Genomic DNA, 18629 nt, shown 5'->3' on the forward strand with positions numbered 1-18629 from the left:
CTGTAGGAACTTATCAAGCAAATCTGTATCCTTCTGCATTTATGTGGAAAATAACTACAAATGTACAATGATACATTAATCGGATGACACCAATAGTGGTATAAACGCATATGTTGCTAACTTATGTTTGTGTTAATGCACAATTCACATATCCACAGCCCTTGGCAGAGTAAATTTTGCTTTCAATAAATAAATGAAGATTGTTAGATAGCTAAATAGACAGACTTCCCCTACTTATGGCAATACCATGGCAGAAGATGTAATTACAGAACATCTTGCCAAATGCCTTTCCAACATACCTTTCTTCAGATATTCCTGAAGGTGAGGCACTCTCTCTCCCTCCCTTCCCATCTATATTCTGCAGAAAGTGGATGTGTACTATCACTAGAGCAGTAGTCTTTCTGTGAGTGTCAACCCCACATCGTCATGTACCAGCATTGACGTTAAATTTTACCCCCCCCCCACCCTTTTTTTTACTTCCCTTTTTTCCACAGCAACCCCCCCATGTTTGATAGGCATCAGCAGATGTTGATCTGGGTCACATCACTAGTGTAACAGGAGTTTCACTCCAAGCAGCTTGTAAACCTGTGATGTGCTGCACCATAACAGAAAGTGCCACCAAGTGACCTAAAGACACTTCAGTCTCTGGGGCAGTCTGCGGTCATACTCTTATCAAGTCTTTCTATGGGGCTAACTGTGTGCTGCATTGAGCTATGCACTGAAGCAGGCTCAATCCACAAAAAAGGCTGGGTTTTATCAAATTAAAAATAATAATAAATACATAACCAAAATCCCACCTTGTAAATGCTAAAATCCCACCTTATGTTTAAATAATAAGTCAATTTTGGATACCATGAGTCTTATAAGGATGATTACATTTCATACCTGTACAGATATAATACAGATATTTGTTTAAGGTATGTGATGTCCAGATTAGAGATTTTCTGGAAACTAGATTCACAGCATTTAGCAATGTATTAAATATGTCCATAATTAATATGCCTATTATTGTTTACATCTTTATAAAGTCTCAGGTATTTAATTATTGTTTCTTCCCCAAATCAGTAAACCAGACAACGAATAGTGATGCTGTTTATCTATTGCCAGCAGAAGATTAACATGTGAAAGAACCAGGTCAGTTTTGCATTTCCTTTTCACACCTTCCAACTGATGCAAAGTCTCAGAAACGGACTCCAGTTGTACAATTATGTAATCCAGATCAAAAGAGCTGCTGTGCTCTTCCATTTTCTCCATCTATAAGAGACCATAAAAACAGATACATTCAAATTAATAGCCCAAGGTGATGCACACACCTTGCTCATAAAATATTATTCCTCACGCTGCATCATCTACACCGTTCAAATGTGCCTCCCCCATATGTTTATGCTATATTATCCACACTCTCTTATACATATCAGTCTTATGGTACAAAATATTAAGTGCAAGCATATAAAATGCAAATACGCGGCCAACTATGGAATGCACCATGATGAGCTCTGAGACCAATGACTGGTTCACTGCACTCTTGTTTTAATTATTTATTTATTTATTTATTTTTTACCTTTATATCATCAAGAAGCTACAATTCATCATGCCAAGGGGAAAAAAAACACAGTAATCAGCTTTTACATTGACTATACAGTGTATACAGAATAGATCATCTAGTCTTGGGTTGACTTCTGGTCAACAATCTTAGAAAGGGCGTCTAAATTGTCCTTTTCTGCGGAGCCGCTGATTACAGATTTACACAGAAGGTACTCATCTTCCAGTCTCTTGAGGGATTTCGTAAGCTGTGGAACGGTACGCAGTACGACCATATCGTATGCCATCCACGTCAAATCCACTATGAGCAGATAAGAAACCGGCTGTTAAAGACCAACTGAGACCAGCTACATGGCTAATGCTAAAGTTGAACCAGCTTGTCTAACATTACCTGCAATACTCTCCACTCGTTCAGTCATTCTATCCAAGTCTTTGCTGAGCTGTAAATTTTCCCGATCAAAATCCTCACGCAGCTCGCCCGACGAAGCGCTGTCAACCATCTACAAACCAACAGACGCTGTGGCTGACCAGGGAGGCGAAGCTCCTCTTCTGAGGCGGTTTGGCGGTTGTCTGACCGTTAGTTAGCCGCCTCAGTAGCTATTTGACCTAGCTTGCTAATATGCTGGCTTTTCAAATACAACCAAATGAGCCAGCTAATCCTTATTTATTATTAAGTAATGTATATTTCCACAGTCCAGTCAATAAGAAGTATAAAACACGACCACCACACATTTTAGTTCGCTAGCTACCTACCAAACTAACTGGCCGCTTTAATTTAAATTTTAATTTAGCTCCGCATTGTTTCAAACGATTTATGGTAACTTCGAGCCACACATGAACCATTAAATATGAAACCACATTACCTTTGCCGAACCTTTGTGTACTGCCGCTAATGTCTCAGTAATTAAAAGCGTTTGTGCATGTAAGTTTTTCCAAGGTGAATTAAGCTAATAGCTAAGCTAACTGTTCGCGGCGGCGCACGAGAGGCGTTCCGAGGAGCACGCGCCTTCTTCTCGCGACACGGAGCCGAGGCTGGCTATCAATTTGTAAGGGTTTATAGTATATTATGAAAAATTAAAAAATGTTCATGTCATTATGCAACATGCTGTTGTGTCATTCAATAACATGCAAATTAAGAAATGTAAGACATTATTTGGAGGTCAGATGTTTATCCAGACTGAGAACCCTGCCCTCCAAATGTAAAAGGGTCGGGTAGCTTGACACAATTTACTGACTTGCTGTAGGGACTATGACGCTTTATATTCAACTGTTGACTAAGATTAATCATTACTGCATAAACAAGAAACTAAAAAAAGGGCCAAGTTCCTCCTTTAGTCTATTTCAATAACACCGCGGCTAAGCCGTCTATAAGTCCTGCTGGCTATCACTTAATTACTCCGAGGGCAAAAAGGTTTCTGTGACTTTACTATCTCCTGCAATCACCAACTAGATATTTTCAGCGTTTCTGCAGTATTAAGCAGGTACGAAAACCTTGTCCAAGGAGGCGGTCCCCCCTGCTGGTCAATACTGTGCCAAGCCCGCATCTCTCTGGAGAAAGTTTGGGATGTGTGCTGGGAAGAAGGCTGCACCCGATATGTCTACACCAGGTGAGCAGCTCTGCGGAAAGGAATACAGATACACTTCTGTATTCTGTATTATGTATTGGATTTTGTCTGATCTGGGCAAAAGGTCTTTATAACCAAGTTGTTGAAACTTGTAATATATGCTGACCGATCATATTTTAAAAGTAAAAATTATAAAAAGATTACGCAATAAAGTTCACGTGCACAGATGCGGTGGAAACAATCACTGTGCAACACTTCAGAATGCAGACCAGTAAAAAAAAAAAAAACGCAAATTAGGCAAATGATATATAATTACAAAGGCAAATTCTAGAGCTAAATGCTGTGCTGTTCTTTTTCATGTCTTGCCATAAGAAGAAAATAACAGCCCTTCTGTTGGAGAATACCGTAAGTGATACTGGAGAATTAATTATAATAGAGTTAATCCAAAGTGAGAAAAAAGTACAGGAAGTATAGAAAGAAGAGTTTTTAGAAAAACATTAGAATTTTCTTTTAAAGGAATATTCCATTTTCCCCCCCAGCTTATTCTCTATCTAGTGCATATGGGAGATTAACTTTAGACCATCCACTACAGATCAGCGTCAGTAGCTGTTAGGTTGCTATGGGTTTAGTTATTCCTTTAAGCATCTTGATAGGAATACTGATTGTGTATTTCTAGCTTTGCCACTGAAATAATTCCCAATGTTTCAGAGCTCAAATAAACTGCCTTATATATAATCTAATATGTTTCATCAAACACATGGGTGAATAAGTTTATTTGTATACTGTACAAGTTCATCTTTTTATTATTATTTTGCAGAACATTTCTTAATGTCAGAAAAAAGGGAAACTACTTATGTGCTTTGGGGCTTTTCATACTGAATCTTAACTACATATTCATATAATGATATGATCATAAAGCAAAATTCAAAAACCTGAAGTTTAAAATAAAGTTTTCATATCAGCGCCTCAAGCAGTGAAGAATTTCATGTCTTTGAACAGACAAAAGAATTAAAAAGAAAGGGAAAAAACTAGTAAGGGAAAGCAACCAATGAGAAGAGAGAAAGGCGGTACCACGTATGCGTAAATAAAACAGGTGGGACAGGTAATAGCAATGACAGAGTGCAAGGACAAACGATGGCAGAATAAGGACAAGCCAGAAGCAGGACCTCTTAGGTGGGAATAAGTCTTTAAGAGTAAGAACCGAGGAAGATTTCTGGACTGTAATATAGCAGAAGAACCAGCATATCGCATTCAGAGCCGCCTGACCTGTTTTATTCCAGAAAGGAGCACCGTATGAGGCACTCGTCATGACATCATACGAACAAAGTCAGTCTCCTACCCGATGCGGCCCTCAGTTCCCCAGCTTGGGACAGGAGCCTCCAGAGTTGAGCCTCTACAGTGACTGCTACTACCCTCCTCCGTCACTGCCGAGTCCGCAGAGGACCAACCCGTCCTCGTATGACCTTGGGGAATACGCCGCTTCGTCTCCCAACCCCTACCTGTGGTTTAACGGTACCGGGATCAGCAGTTCCCCATATCTGGGTGGAGCACCAGGCCCTGCAGGTGCCCCCTTTGTGCCTCAGCACTATGGCATGCAGAGGCCCTACCTAGGTCCGGGGGGCCCTAGTGGAGCTGGTGGAGAGCTGGGGTGGTTCTCCATGCCCTCGCAAGAAGATCTGATGAAGCTAGTCAGGCCTCCGTACTCATACTCGGCTCTTATTGCGATGGCGATCCATGGAGCCCCAGACCGGCGCCTGACTCTCAGTCAGATCTACCAGTACGTAGCAGATAACTTCCCTTTCTACAACAAGAGTAAAGCTGGCTGGCAGAACTCCATCCGTCACAACCTGTCATTGAATGACTGTTTCAAGAAGGTTCCTCGGGATGAAGACGACCCTGGTAAGAGTTTTTGTATATATTTGCCATTTTTAATCATTTTAAACGTTGAGGTACATGGTTTTTGGGGTTTTTTGTTTTTTTGGTTTTTTTTGGAAGTGTGAAGGCTGTTTTTGCTTAGTATCACATTAACAACAATTCATATAAATTCCTTTTCTCACATTCCAAAGGCAAGGGTAATTACTGGACCCTCGACCCAAACTGCGAAAAGATGTTCGACAATGGCAACTTCAGGCGCAAGAGGAAGAGAAAGTCAGACGGTCTCACAGGAGAGGCCGGCTCTGCCGCCCCTCTCGCCTCGGAGTCGGGGGATGGGAGCGGGAGGAGCCCTAAAAACTCAGCGACTGACATTTCAGCCTCTCCTGAGAAGGGCCTTTCTTCTCCGTCTGCGGGGCCCTCCCCTTGCCTGAGCAACTTCCTGACGGAGATGTCAGGTGTGGCGGCTGGGCCGGTGGAGATCGGAGGAGGAGGAGGAGACCCCATAAACCGCCCCCTTTCCCTCAGCCTGCCGGTGGAGGGGACGCAGAGGGCCCCCCAGGGCGCGGGCTTCAGCTCCTACTCCGCTGGTTCGGCCGTCTCTGATTGGGCATCTTCTCTTCCCCCCCCACCTCCCATCTCCCCCTCTGGTTCCCACTCTTCTCTGGGCTACAGCAGCGCTGCTCTCAACCAGTTCAGCGGGCACTTCTATAACGGGCTGAGCTCAGCTGGAGTTCTGTATCCCCGAGAAGGCACAGAGGTGTGAAGAGGACTGGACAGGAGTCAGCATTCTATAAAGAATAGACAACGAGTTGTACGGTGAACTCCAGCGAGAAACTGGTGAGGGGAAAAAAAACCAAAACAAAACATCCAACCGAAAAAAAAGGCCAAAAAACAAAACAAAACACAGTTTCGCACATACACATGCTTACTATCAGTGGACTGGTGTGGATGAACTGTGAGACGGTCCCGTGAGTGCGAGATTAGAGCAGATTCCCACAGGAACTGATAAGTCAGCACATGATATGCGTGACACTCCTAGAGGCCCTTTCCACCAGCAGGTCTGCTGCTGACATCATGCCATTCCACCCATGTCTCTTCACTGATCCTATCACCACGACTGCAAGCACCTGCAATAAAACTGAATGTGGCTTTAAAAACAAGCTCTGTAATTGGCAGAGTCGTTTTAGAGAAACTGTGTGTGGTGTAGGACTCATTCTACAACTAATTTGATACTGGCCGTTTTTTTTTTTTTTTAGCTTATGTGTTGTTTGTTTGTTTAATTGAAAGTGATGATGTCTCTTGTCAGGGTAAAAGTGAACGTTGAACAGAATTTTATGTAACACCTTATGATTTTGTAAAATAAAGGAATTAATGTCCTGTTTCATTAAATGGTGACCATGATAATGATTTACTAAAGTGCATCTTTGCGGGAGAAGATAATTTATTTAAAGTGAGACAGCAGTCTTATACAGAATGACAGCACATTAGAAAAGCATCGCCCATATCACAATAACATCACATTAGAAAAATATCACAGTAACATGACATTAGAATGACGATCTTTAAGGAGGCAGGGAAAAACCTGCTTCTCCAGTCCTATGACAGTTTTCAGTCAGCATTATCTTCCAAGTGTCTCCAGATCAGAAAGGGTGCTGCTGACCCTGGGTATTTGGCAGTCAGGAATGATTAATAAAGCGTGACCGTGTGCTGTTACGAGAGACGCTGCCATTGCGCGAATTCAGATCCTGCACAGACAGGATACGCTACGTCTGTTTTTCCCACACCTTTTAAAGCATTATGCCATCTTAAAACTGAATCACAGCTCGAAAAGGTGACACTGCACTCTTAGGTACAGTATTGGTTTTAACCTGAATGAATATGAATAACTATTTTACCTATACAAGAATGCGCAAAGTAATGATTAAGTATGACAATTAAGCTTGAATTTTGAACAGAGTTAAACCTTGTGTGGTTGTGTGTGTGTGTGTGTGTGTGTGTGGTTGATTCAGACAAGGCCATGTGTTAAAGTCAATCACCATGAGGTGAGCAAAGGAAAAAAGCTCATAAATTATTAAATACAGAAAGAAAAAAAACTTCAATCACCTTAAACAGAAATTGTCCACGCCCTCCTTTTTAAAGCCCTCCAGGGAATGGGGGACAGTTAACTGAACATGCTTAATCATTAGTGTGATAAATGTATTGTGCTTCTTTATTTGAACTCTGTTACCCTGGTTTGCATATAACTGGAGCATTAGACATTGCAGCATTTAAAGCGTTTGTAAAATGGGTTATTCAAGTGACAGAAAGAAACCAAGATGATTATTATGATTATTTGATAAACTTCACCATGTCAATGTTCCACTGAAATTTGAAGATTTAATTGTTCAAGGTGCCCAAAAATATAGGCACAACAGATCACTTACATGAATACAGATCACTTACATGAAGATGACGTTGACATGCCCACAGACCTGGAAAAAAAACTGTTAAATTCAGAGCCAGGGTTTGCCAGAAACCGTCGCTGAAACTGACCTTGCTTCCTACAGGACCAAGAGACTACAACAGGGTTTAGCTGTAGCCTGTTTGATATTTCAACATAGTAACAGGCCGCACATTACATGTAGGCTAGCTGACAAAAACCCTGTCCAATCCAGGAAGGAGTTCAGAGGAAAAAAAACAAGCAGGCATCAGAGAAGCTGAGACTGGCCTAGTGCTGGCTGCACAAAGCAGGCAGCAGCTCTGATAACTTACAAACAGGGTAGAAGGGACACTCGACTGTGTGCTTGCCAGAAACGTCCCAAATGATGCAGTGTGCAGGTTTTCTGCTAGCGGAGGTGTACACAGTGACAAATGATGTTTGTGTTTGCTGCTTTTTCTGAGGTCAGTTTACTGACCTACTGATCCCTTCACTGAAAGTCTTTCATTTTGCATATGGAGTTTAAGGGAAATGGTTTTTTTTTCAGTTTTGTTACTCCCGTGATGTTCTCGAATATGTCAGAGGTACTGGTTCCCTTTGACACGCTGCTCCGATCTACACTAGAAGAAACGTTCAGCCTTTCTTCTGCGTACAGAATCAACACCTACCTGCTGTGCAGAGAACACAATGCGTGGAAGATTACAAACCTTTTTTTTTACCTTGTGCCCCTTCTGTATAATACCTTAAGGATATTATTTATCCCTAAACACAGGCAGCACTTCTAATTCTAACTGAAGGGGGAAAAAAAAACTATCTAGATCATAGTGAAGTTTTGGCTCGGAGACCCCTGACTTGTTTTTGTAGTCAAAACCCTGGGGCAGTTGTACGAGCACTGCTCTAATTGTAAGGCGGTGGGTGTGGGCGGTGGGTGTGTGGGTGGGTGTGGGCATTTATGGGTGTGTGCTTTTACACCAGTCATGGACTCTTCTGAGTTGTGCGCACGATGAAGCGGACTAATCGTGAACTTTCACTGAGTTGTTGGGAGGGAAAAAAAGCCTTCTAAGTCTTTTTGACGCAACAGTAATCATGTGGATCTTCTCGATGGTTATTAGCTGGCAGTGCGCAAAGTTTTCTTCAAGAAACTGATCTGCACTAAGACTTCACATCGGATCATATAGCAACTGTTTTGCATAACAGTTCCTAACAAACCTGATACTTACAGGCAGAAAAGCAGGAGACTGATGTGGGAGTTGATTACTGTGGCTCCTGTTTAACTCCAAGCTACAAATGGAGATGATTATCTCGTGGCACTGTTCTGAGGGAAAAACAAGCGTTTTGGGGACATGGAAAGAGAAGAATAATATGGGTCTAGTCAAATGCGCTTGGCATCATAGTTGTTCTTTCCCTGTCTTTTTCTTTCTTGTCTTTTGTCTGCACACAAAGTGCCAACATCAGAGATTCCCCTTACACGTATGCCCGTCTTGCCCTGTCAGTCTTAATGAGACGCAGCTGAAAGGATGAGACATAACATGTGGCGTTCCGTTCCCGACACTAAATGTGCCAAAAGAAATAATGACTCAAACACACTGGTACAGATACAATTTTCAAAGAAAAGAATGAGCTTAGACTGCAAGCTGTAACCTATCAAAACTGTTTTGAAATAATGCAAATTTCCAACTGTTACTCATATATCTGTCATTCTTTTTTTTTTTGTTGTGTGATCCAAAAAATAAATAAGTGAGACAGTTTCACCCACTAAATGGGGAAGGTCCCTATTTTAATACATGTTTACATTTCATCCAGGCACAGTAGTTATTCCTTGAGCATAAGAAATGCTTTCTAATGCCACAGGGGTGGAGAAATATTGATCAACAGAATGGTATGATTAAATCTATAAATGTACAACTAGACCTGCTGCCTGTCGTGTGGCATGTGTAAACACACACACACACACACACACACACACACACACGCACATACAAACTGACGAAGACTTTGGGAGGCAACTACATTTTGGCCTCAAACGTGTGTTCTGACCAGCAGACCAAAGAGTCAGCCCATAGGCATAGCAGCCAAAACACAGGTTTACCTTCCTGAGTGACAGTTTCTGACACGCACACACACACACACGCACATTAACAGAACACAAGCCATGGTGAAGAATGTGTAACGGCCTCGGTGGAGACGTTTACTTTACGTGATTTTAATCAGTACTTTCCAAGAAATCTCCAGCTCTCTTGTAATGACAACATGAATATTTTAAGAGATATAGTCAGATATAACTTAAATTTAGCAAAAACAAAGAGAGTAATTTGGTATATAAATATGCAAATAATATTAATAATTTTAAGACTTGCTAACTGGACGGTTCACCAAGATTCATGATAACATACAAAGTAAAGACTTGTGAGTGGAACAGGAGGATGTACTTACAGCATAAAGACAAAGAGTGACTGGCATCATGAAGACTTTGTATATATCAGTATATTTCTGAGACGTTCTTTCTAGTTTAATGGGCCATTACTGTAAAAGTAGTAATGTCATTGCCATTACATTGTTATTTTAAGGATTTTCACTTCATGGGAAGGTAAAAATATTTGAAGCATGCAGTTTACAAAATCCCAATATACAACTAACATTAATTTGAACTTATTAGTGTTTATTATTATTATTTATTATCGAACTTATTGTTATTTATTTGTAGTGTACAATTAATAGACTATAGTGTAGTAGACATCAAATGTTAATACACAGGATAAATTGTTTCTAATGTTGTATACATATGAAAGAATTACTTGATAGATTTAGTTTATTTATAAATAAACAAATTAACAATATATTAAACACATGCACTCGCACACAAACACACACACACACACATATATATATATATATATATATATATATATATATATATATATATATATATATATAGAGAGAGAGAGAGAGAGAGAGAGAGATAGATAGATAGATAGATAGATAGATAGATAGATAGATAGACACACACACACACACACACACACACACACACACACACACACACAAAAAAAAAAAACCCCACAGGCACCACACAGTGTTTATGCATATACAGCTCTGGAAAAAATGAGTTTCTCTCTTTTTACTATTTATAGGTATGAGGAAAATTAAGATTTTTCTTTTTTTTTCTGTCAACTATAGACTTACAAATTAAAACAAAATACATTTTCTCATTTAGAGCAAGTATTTGTAGAAAATGGCAACTGGTAAAAATAACAAACTAAGTAACTAACTAACTAAATAAATAATGTAAAGAAAACAGGTCAATATTGAATCAATACTAATGTTTTAACTTAGGAAAAGCTCAGAAATCAATATTTGATGGAATAACCCTGATTTTCAAGAACAGCTTTCACACTTCTGGGCATGTTCTCCACCAATCTTTCACACTTCTTGTTAAATAAGATTTGTTTGAGGTGATCACTCAGTCAGTTCTTCAAGAAGTACCCGGTCTTGCAGATTTCTCCTTTGTAACATACAAAGGATTTGGGCCTTTCTCTCACAGGGAGCTGCCCAGTGCTTGTGCAGTGTCTTGTAATAGGCAAAGCTAGACTACTGCAACTATTGTAATGCTTCATGAAAGACGAAACAATTCTCTGTCCTGGCTCCCAGACAGTGGAACGAATTTTGCTGTCCAGACAGCAGGGTCCCTTGCAGTCTTCAAACACAAACTGAAGACCCATCTATTTGTGAAATATTTAAATGACCACTGATCCTACTCCTATGTTGACTAACCGAAACTCCAGTACTTATTGTAGGGTATTGTTTATTGTTTATTGCACTGATTGTTGTCTGTTATGGAGTTTATATGTGTGTTGCACTTTTAGGCATCAGCAGTGATCCCTGTATTTCAACAGTTCATTAAAATCTTGTTCATTGGTATCTTGGTATCTAACCTACTGTACTGGCTAGGATGTGTATTATGAGTAAATGACAAGCACTTCTGTACGTCGCTCTGGATAAGAGTGCCAAATGCTAACACATGTAAATAAGTAGAATGGGACCAGTATGTAGTATACAGTATATACTGAGTACAGTATGCAGTATGTAGTATACAGTATGTAGTAGGCTATTTCGAATATAGCCAATGTGTTTGGATTCAGGAAACACTGGAATGGAATGACAGCCATACATGTAGAGATGCTGATTTAAGAATATAGAGAGAAAAAAATAAAAATTATATATATATATATATATATATATATATATATATATATATATATATATATATATATATATATATATATATGCAGTTTTCAAAAAGTTCATGACAGTACTCTTCTGGATGGAGGGAGATCTTGGATGTTGTTCCTGGGATCTGCTGGAGCTGTTCTTCCAGTTTGGGGGTCACAGCCCTTATTACTATAGGAATTCTCTGTGTGTGTGTGTGTTTGTGTGTTTGCAGATATACATCATATGATTACCCGATTACCCAGTTAAACAGCTGCTAAATTTTATTACATTTATGATCCAAGAGCTACAAGAAATAATTCTCAGTAAGGCATGTGTTGTTTAAACAATTTAGTCCAGTTATGATATTTCAAATAACAACAGGGAATTCCAAATAAACAATACAGTCAAAGGTATGTGAACACCAGACCCTCAGTCCTGTGGGAGCTTGGTAGACATTTCATTCCAAAGCCATGTGCATGAGTATGGAGGATGCTTCAGGACACAGTGGCCCTGCTCTGGGAGTCTGCATGCTCTCCCACTCCTGGGTTGAGCAGCTGTCGTGCCTGGACAATTCCACTGCAGTATAATAACCCTTACAGTTAACCGGGGTGCCCAGAACAGGGCAAACCTGTGGCAGGGGTGTTTAAAGTCACCGACCTTTCCAACATGACCCATTCTACTGCCAGTGTCTGTCTGTGGAGATGACATGACTGTCCTTAACTGTGTACACCTGTTCTCAGTGGGTGTGGGTGAAACACCTGAACTCAATCATTAGGAAGAGTGTCCATATATGTTTAACTATACAGTGTAAATTGGAATAGGAATATTTCACCAGGAACAGTTGGAATATGGACCATTCCCTTATTTCCAGCCATGTAGGCATAGTGACAATAAAGCTCAGTAAGGTTTTAATTATTTTAGCAGTGTCGAACATGGGCAGGTGGAAACATGCAATAGTTACTGTTGTTCAGAAGCTTCTTTGTGAGCAGAGATGCCCTTGACCCCTTTCAAACCCTCTTTTGGAGTTCCATTAGCACTTTATTTAGACAAGCCCTTGTACGTGTGCAGGAGGATCAACATCTGCAGTGCAAAACTATACTGTGGATCAGATGATGAAGTACAGGTGACATTCAGGTCACAGGTACATGCTGTGCAATGTTGACACCATAAACTCCAAACAGCCATGGCAGAGTCCATCAAGATGGAGAGGTAAGGCAGGGTGGAGCTCGGACTGGCCTGTCAGGAGCTCGACGAGAGCTAATTAAGTTCAAAACACCATTGAGATTTCTTGCTTTTTCCGAAACAAACACCGGTTTGTTTGCACAAGCCTATAAGAACATGATTTGCTCTGAATGACATCATCATGACAAAGGGGCAAATCACCCCAAAGCCAGAGTGACACCAAACAGCAACCACGCGCTGCAGTGTTGTGACTTAAACAGTACGGCTCTTTTAGCCGTGTTTACTAAACTCGGTTTGAGGACTCCAGGAAGAGAGATGACAGCAGAGACAGTGCTTTCAGTTCCAGCTCTGTTGTCTGTAAATATTCACACACGCTCCACAGCCATTAAGTGAGGAACTTACGTACAGTGACCAACCAACTTGAATTGCGATGGCTCACGGTCAACATAACCCCTGGCCCACCTCACTCCCTCACACACTCGTGCACCTGAGCATGCTCACTGGCCATTGTCCTTCGTGCTTTGTGGAGAAGAGATTCCGGCGATGCCCTCATACCCGTTAGAGGTCTAAAGACAAGAAAGAAAGGAGGTTTAAAGACAATGAGCAAAGAAGAGGAACTGAGGGATCGCATTCTTACCTTAAACCATGACACCAATTAAAGCAACTACGCCTTATTGTAAAGCTAGAAATGAATTATTATAACACACAACGAAATGACATTTTAAGACACTCCCAGAATATAGTAGCAGATTCTTTGGTTTTTTGATCGATAGCTAAACCAAACGATATCGCTCCGTTCCTGAAATGATCCATCACACAGGAGACCTGTTTGCACTTGTGGCCAAACCATTACCAAAAAAAAAATTTCAAGGTTAAATAGGACAAGGACTGGAAAGAAATATTTTTCCAACATCTGGAATTACGCCCGTTGCTTCCTTTTCATCCTCGGGTGATCTGCAGATCTTACGTTCGTCCGAGATTCTGCTGGATCTCCTCTGTTCCGATAGTCTATAGAGGTCTTCAGATGAAAAGCCAGGGAGAATATTCTTTGGGCTGAGCTAGCAAGCTATTCCTTGTCCCAAGGCGCCACGGAGGTCTGTCTAAATTGTCATCTCCCAGGGCTTTTATAGAATATTTAGGGGAAATAGTATTAGGAGACAACAAACACGCTTTACTGTGTTGGATCGTTCTGTTATTTCACCCTAAAATATTTGACATGTCAACATGGTGCAAACAAAGGGACACGACTGTTGAGCAGTGACTGGTGAGCCCAGAGAGTGCTGGCTGCTGGTGACACACACAGCCCGAGCTGTTTCATAACCAAATACAGAACTGCACACGCATTGCTGTGTGCCGGTAGCTGGCCATGTACTTCTGCTTCTGTTCACACTTCACATTTATTTAGAATATGTAATCTGAACAAATACATACATCAAACATATATTTATGGCATCAAACATGAGTGTGGGGCTACTTCTGATAAGAGGTGAGAGGTTGTCTCAGTGTCATAGCCTGAATCCCAGTATGCAAGATAGCCGAGTGAGTGATGCCTTTAAAATGCTCTATTATGAAAACTCTCCAGATAAGATGACGACTCGCAGACGGTTCGTTTTTGGAAGAGGGGACCGACAGCCTGACACTGGAATGTTTGTGCTGCACCTCCCTGTGGTTGGAGCCGTCAAGTCCGCGTGCAGCGTTATTTAGCTGTACTGTTAGAACTACTACACTGCCCACGACTTCGTGGTCAAACGCGATGTTGGATATTTCAGTGGTTATAAGCAACGCACAGGCGAGATGCACGAGAACACACGCACCCGTGCTCGTCTCCGTGCTAGGCATACACACTTCACAGCCGTTACGCCCAACAATGAATCGCCGATTGCAAATATCAGTTGCTGACATATTAATACACCAGCAAACAGAAACGTCCAGTGCGTTTTAGAAGCAATTTCAGATCCACGAAGCGAGTGGATAAAACCCAGCGAAGCAGCGTTTTACGGCCTGTACATTTGACGCGGTCCAGAGGTGTTTGCAGCCGCGCGTGCAGCAGGATCAAAAAGCCACCGGTGACATTTGATCTTGAGCAGAAGTTGAAATGTAAACGTTATGAGGAGAGGGCAGGAGATTTCAATTGTTGAGAATCACTGGACTATGACCTGGGTGCGTGGGGCCAGGGGTTTCCATAGCAACTACGGGCATAACATGCATAAATTTAATCAAATTAACCTATTAAGTCATGAAGTTGGAGTCAGGAACAATGTCTCCGGGGAATGTACTAACTAACATGTTTGAATAACAAAGCCAGTCTTTCGATCCAGATTGACTGCCGCTGGTATTACAAGGTAGAATACACGTTTATTTGTCAGTGTACAAAAGTGAGTGTTTGTAGGGAGATGTCTTCCAGAAATGCCCCATAACATATCAAATCTCTCACAACAGGGATCTTGCAACAAGACACGAAGATTGGTGCATCTCTGCAGGTACATTTCATTACTGATGCCCACCACTGAATTCCTGCACCATCTCCTGTGAAATGGCTCCAGAAAGCACGTCCAGAAAGCAGGTCCAGACAACACGGCCATTGACCTTTCAGATCTCACGGCTCTTCATGCCCCGTGTGGGAGCAAGTGTGCAGTGATGCATGCAGGTTAGGCCTGCTCATAGCCGTGCTGTGTGTTCCCAGCCCCGGGGGATGACCTAGTCGGTCCCACACGCCATCCTGTTCCCCCATTACTGTACATCAGCGGGTCCCTGCACAGGAGGGAAGAAGACAGATCGCAGGCTTCAGCAGAGACAGATGTGAAGGCGATGGTCCCCCCCCCCCCCCCCCGAGATCCTCAAATGGATTGTTGCTGTTGGACATTTCTCAGGTCTCATACTTCATCCAGTCTCTGTGGAACAGACATGTAATCAGCAAAGAATTCAACATTGTAGGGCCATGCACAAGCTAAAGGCTGATTACGAAGAACTGCCTTCTAGTACCCGAATGTCTGATAAAAAGACATGAGTGAACAGTGTACAGAAGAACTGGGCATACACTGTGAGAAGTAGAGACAAGGCTGCCTATTATTAAGAAGAAGCTCTATGGTAGTACTATAAGAGACAGAATCAATGAAAGAGTCTGAAATTTTCAAGAAATGAAGATACAGTCCTGGACTGAATGAATCAAATTACCAAAGGAGGGACTGTGCTCCACTAAAACGTGATGCCATCCCATGAATATGAAAATGCTGAAAACTACAATTCAAAGCAATGTGAACGAAAACTAATTAGGTAAAGAGACATAAATCAGAGAGCAAAACAATTAGCAAAAGAGCTGAAGGAATTAATTAATATACATGTGAGGTCTTAAGCATAATATACACCTCAAACTGGGTTTCAAAACTAATCTAAGTGTGTGAGAATTACAAACGCCTAGATGAAGAAAGAGAGAGAGAGAGAGAGAGAGAGAGAGTGAGTGAGAGAGAGTGAGAGAGAGAGAGAGAGAGAGAGAGAGAGAGTCCTATATTAATCCAGAGGAGAATATGAAGTGTCAGACAAACAGGAAGATTTCAGTTATTTTAACCTTGACTTCTGGTTGCTAGGTAACAGTCCGTTAATACAGTGATTTGGTTTGAAGACTTCCACCAACACACAAGGAGAAGGAAAACGTGATAATGCATTCGAAGATAAGGGTGAAAGACATGCTTGTATGTGCACCTGTGAGAGAAAGAAGAAACCCCAAGGTTTAGAAATAAACAAATAAACAGGAAAAAGGAAACAAAAAGCAATCCCCAAAATATCAAGAACTGTCTTTGAAAAGTTTTGCCACTATATTCACGCAAACTGTGATTCACACAAACTGTGATGGGAACACATTTCAACAAGACTGAAAGGAAATTGAAAGAACAGACAGACAATTCTAGAGACAATCCGAATAAATAAACATGAGATATGTTGGATTAAACAGAAAACAGTATTTATCCATTGTGCACTGGGATTTTTAAGAACACAAACAGAGATGCAACAAGAGAAATCTGCACTGGATGACACTTGCACATCAGACATAATCACATATTCTATGTAAGGTTTGAATTGATCTGTGCATTTTTTTTCTAGAAGGAAGAGACACGAAGACACCCTTTAAGAGGTCCGACCTGCCTTTTAATAAATAACAGCGCATGATTTAAGCAGCAATATCCACTTGCTCAGTGGTGTACTGAGCGCAGGCCTCTGCTCCTTCTTTTCTTAAATTCACATGCAATTCTTAACAACCTGTCTTCCTTCTGGAGCTTCACTGATGTTATTGTTTTCTGAAATAAACTCTCATACGTTTACACTCAAATATTTTGAGCATCTGCTGTGTGACAGAAGACTAAATGGAGGCTTCTAGGCAAGAATCATGAACCGGCAGCTAATACCCCAACAGCAACAACTCTTGACAGCATCTTTAAAGCAACTCATATCATTTCAGCAACTCCCAAAAGGATTCCTTTGCCTGTTACGTTTACATTTACACTTACATTAACAATGTCTGGCAGAGACCCTTGTCCAAAGCGACTTGCTCTACGCCATCAGATGAGCAAACCGGGTGAGTCTATCTGTTCCTGATGAATACAACATGACCTTCTTGTGTAGGGGCTTCCTACCCCAACATTCCATTTACTACCTTATACCTCTCTATCCTGTACCTCTGTGCCTGGAATGTGCCTGAGAAGACGTGAAGGGGACCTTGGGCTGAATTACAGGCTTGTTCAGGTCCATGTTCAACACCCACACAAAGGGTCCGGCGAAGGGGATAAGACTTGCCAGTTCATCCATGGGCTGAGGCTGCTCTTCCTTTGCCCCAGAACCCAGTAGCCACTGGAGCGTGCAGACGATGCCTCTGGGCATCACAGTAACCTCTTGCTCCATCATTGGGTGAGTTGATCCCCAGCGATGTCACACTTGTTGCCCTGGTTTCAAAACCCATGGCAGCTGGCTACATGTGTGTGAGACAAACATGTCTTCTGGCTCGGTGGTGACATACAAGTTGGAGGAGTTTGAATTAGCTGGTGGGTGGACTTGGAGATGACCGACACTGAGAGAATGTATTGATAAAATTAAAAAAGTTAAAGATAGATAAAAAACATGTTTAAGTCCCTGATTAAATTATAACAGCCTATATTTGATTATCTTGTTCACAGATCATTATCTATTTACTCTGTTTACTGTATCGTGCCTTCGACGAGCTTCACGTCATCGTAAGTATGAATCACCCTCTGAGTCTTAAATGTGAGAAACGTTTCTAGTCCTCATCTGAAGTGATGAAAACCTTTAGATGAGTAATAGAAATGCCTTCAAATGTACAAATTAACATACAGATCAAGTAACCTTGTTCACTGAAAGCTTTCACAGACAAAACAATTTTGACTTGTATCCTACGAAACTTTTAAAACTTGTCTTATTTTTTAAACTCTATCATTTTTTCCTGCTCTAGGCTTCTATGCCTACCCCTAAATGTGGATTCAATCATGGAGCTAAGAAGGAAAAAGCAAACATCTGTCACACCAGGGCTTCTCTGCTCTCTATACTCGACTAAGCAGAGAAGACCATGACCCTGCTTTCCCCAGAGAGACAGGATGTGGCTTTACAGCTCTAGAAATAAGTGTGTGGTTGCTGTTGGCTCTAAAGTCATTTTAGGGAAGTGTAGGTGGTTTTGCAGCTCTTATTAGTAACTAATGAATGTGTCATGGGTGCAGCGAGGGCAGTGGACATCGGCACTAGCCTCCGGCCCGCTGCTACATTATGCTGTCCCTGGATAACCCCAGCTGCCCAGCTGAGGTTCCCAAAGGCTCGAGCTCCAGGTCTAGCTTAACCAT

At 41.4% G+C, this 18629-nt stretch overlaps 2 protein-coding genes across 2 annotated transcripts; one reads left to right on the top strand and one right to left on the bottom strand.

The window, feature by feature from the left end:
- Positions 1 to 66: 66 nt before the first annotated feature.
- Positions 67 to 3143, bottom strand: syce3 (synaptonemal complex central element protein 3). Its single transcript, XM_027025717.3, has 2 exons — positions 1934 to 3143; positions 67 to 1843 (listed from the first exon to the last, which is right to left on the bottom strand). Exons 1-2 carry the CDS (start codon positions 2040 to 2042, stop codon positions 1662 to 1664), a joined length of 291 nt encoding a protein of 96 aa, XP_026881518.1. The 5' UTR covers positions 2043 to 3143; the 3' UTR covers positions 67 to 1661.
- Positions 3144 to 4171: 1028 nt separating this feature from the next.
- Positions 4172 to 6371, top strand: foxi3b (forkhead box I3b). The gene is made up of 2 exons (XM_027025744.3): positions 4172 to 5006; positions 5174 to 6371. The coding sequence occupies exons 1-2, from the start codon at positions 4415 to 4417 to the stop codon at positions 5743 to 5745; spliced, it is 1164 nt and encodes a 387-aa protein (XP_026881545.2). The 5' UTR covers positions 4172 to 4414; the 3' UTR covers positions 5746 to 6371.
- Positions 6372 to 18629: the final 12258 nt, after the last annotated feature.

The sequence above is a fragment of the Electrophorus electricus genome, chromosome 16 (assembly GCF_041902795.1).
Source record: "Electrophorus electricus isolate QZ-2024a chromosome 16, ASM4190279v1, whole genome shotgun sequence".
Taxonomy (NCBI): Eukaryota; Metazoa; Chordata; class Actinopteri; order Gymnotiformes; family Gymnotidae; genus Electrophorus; species Electrophorus electricus.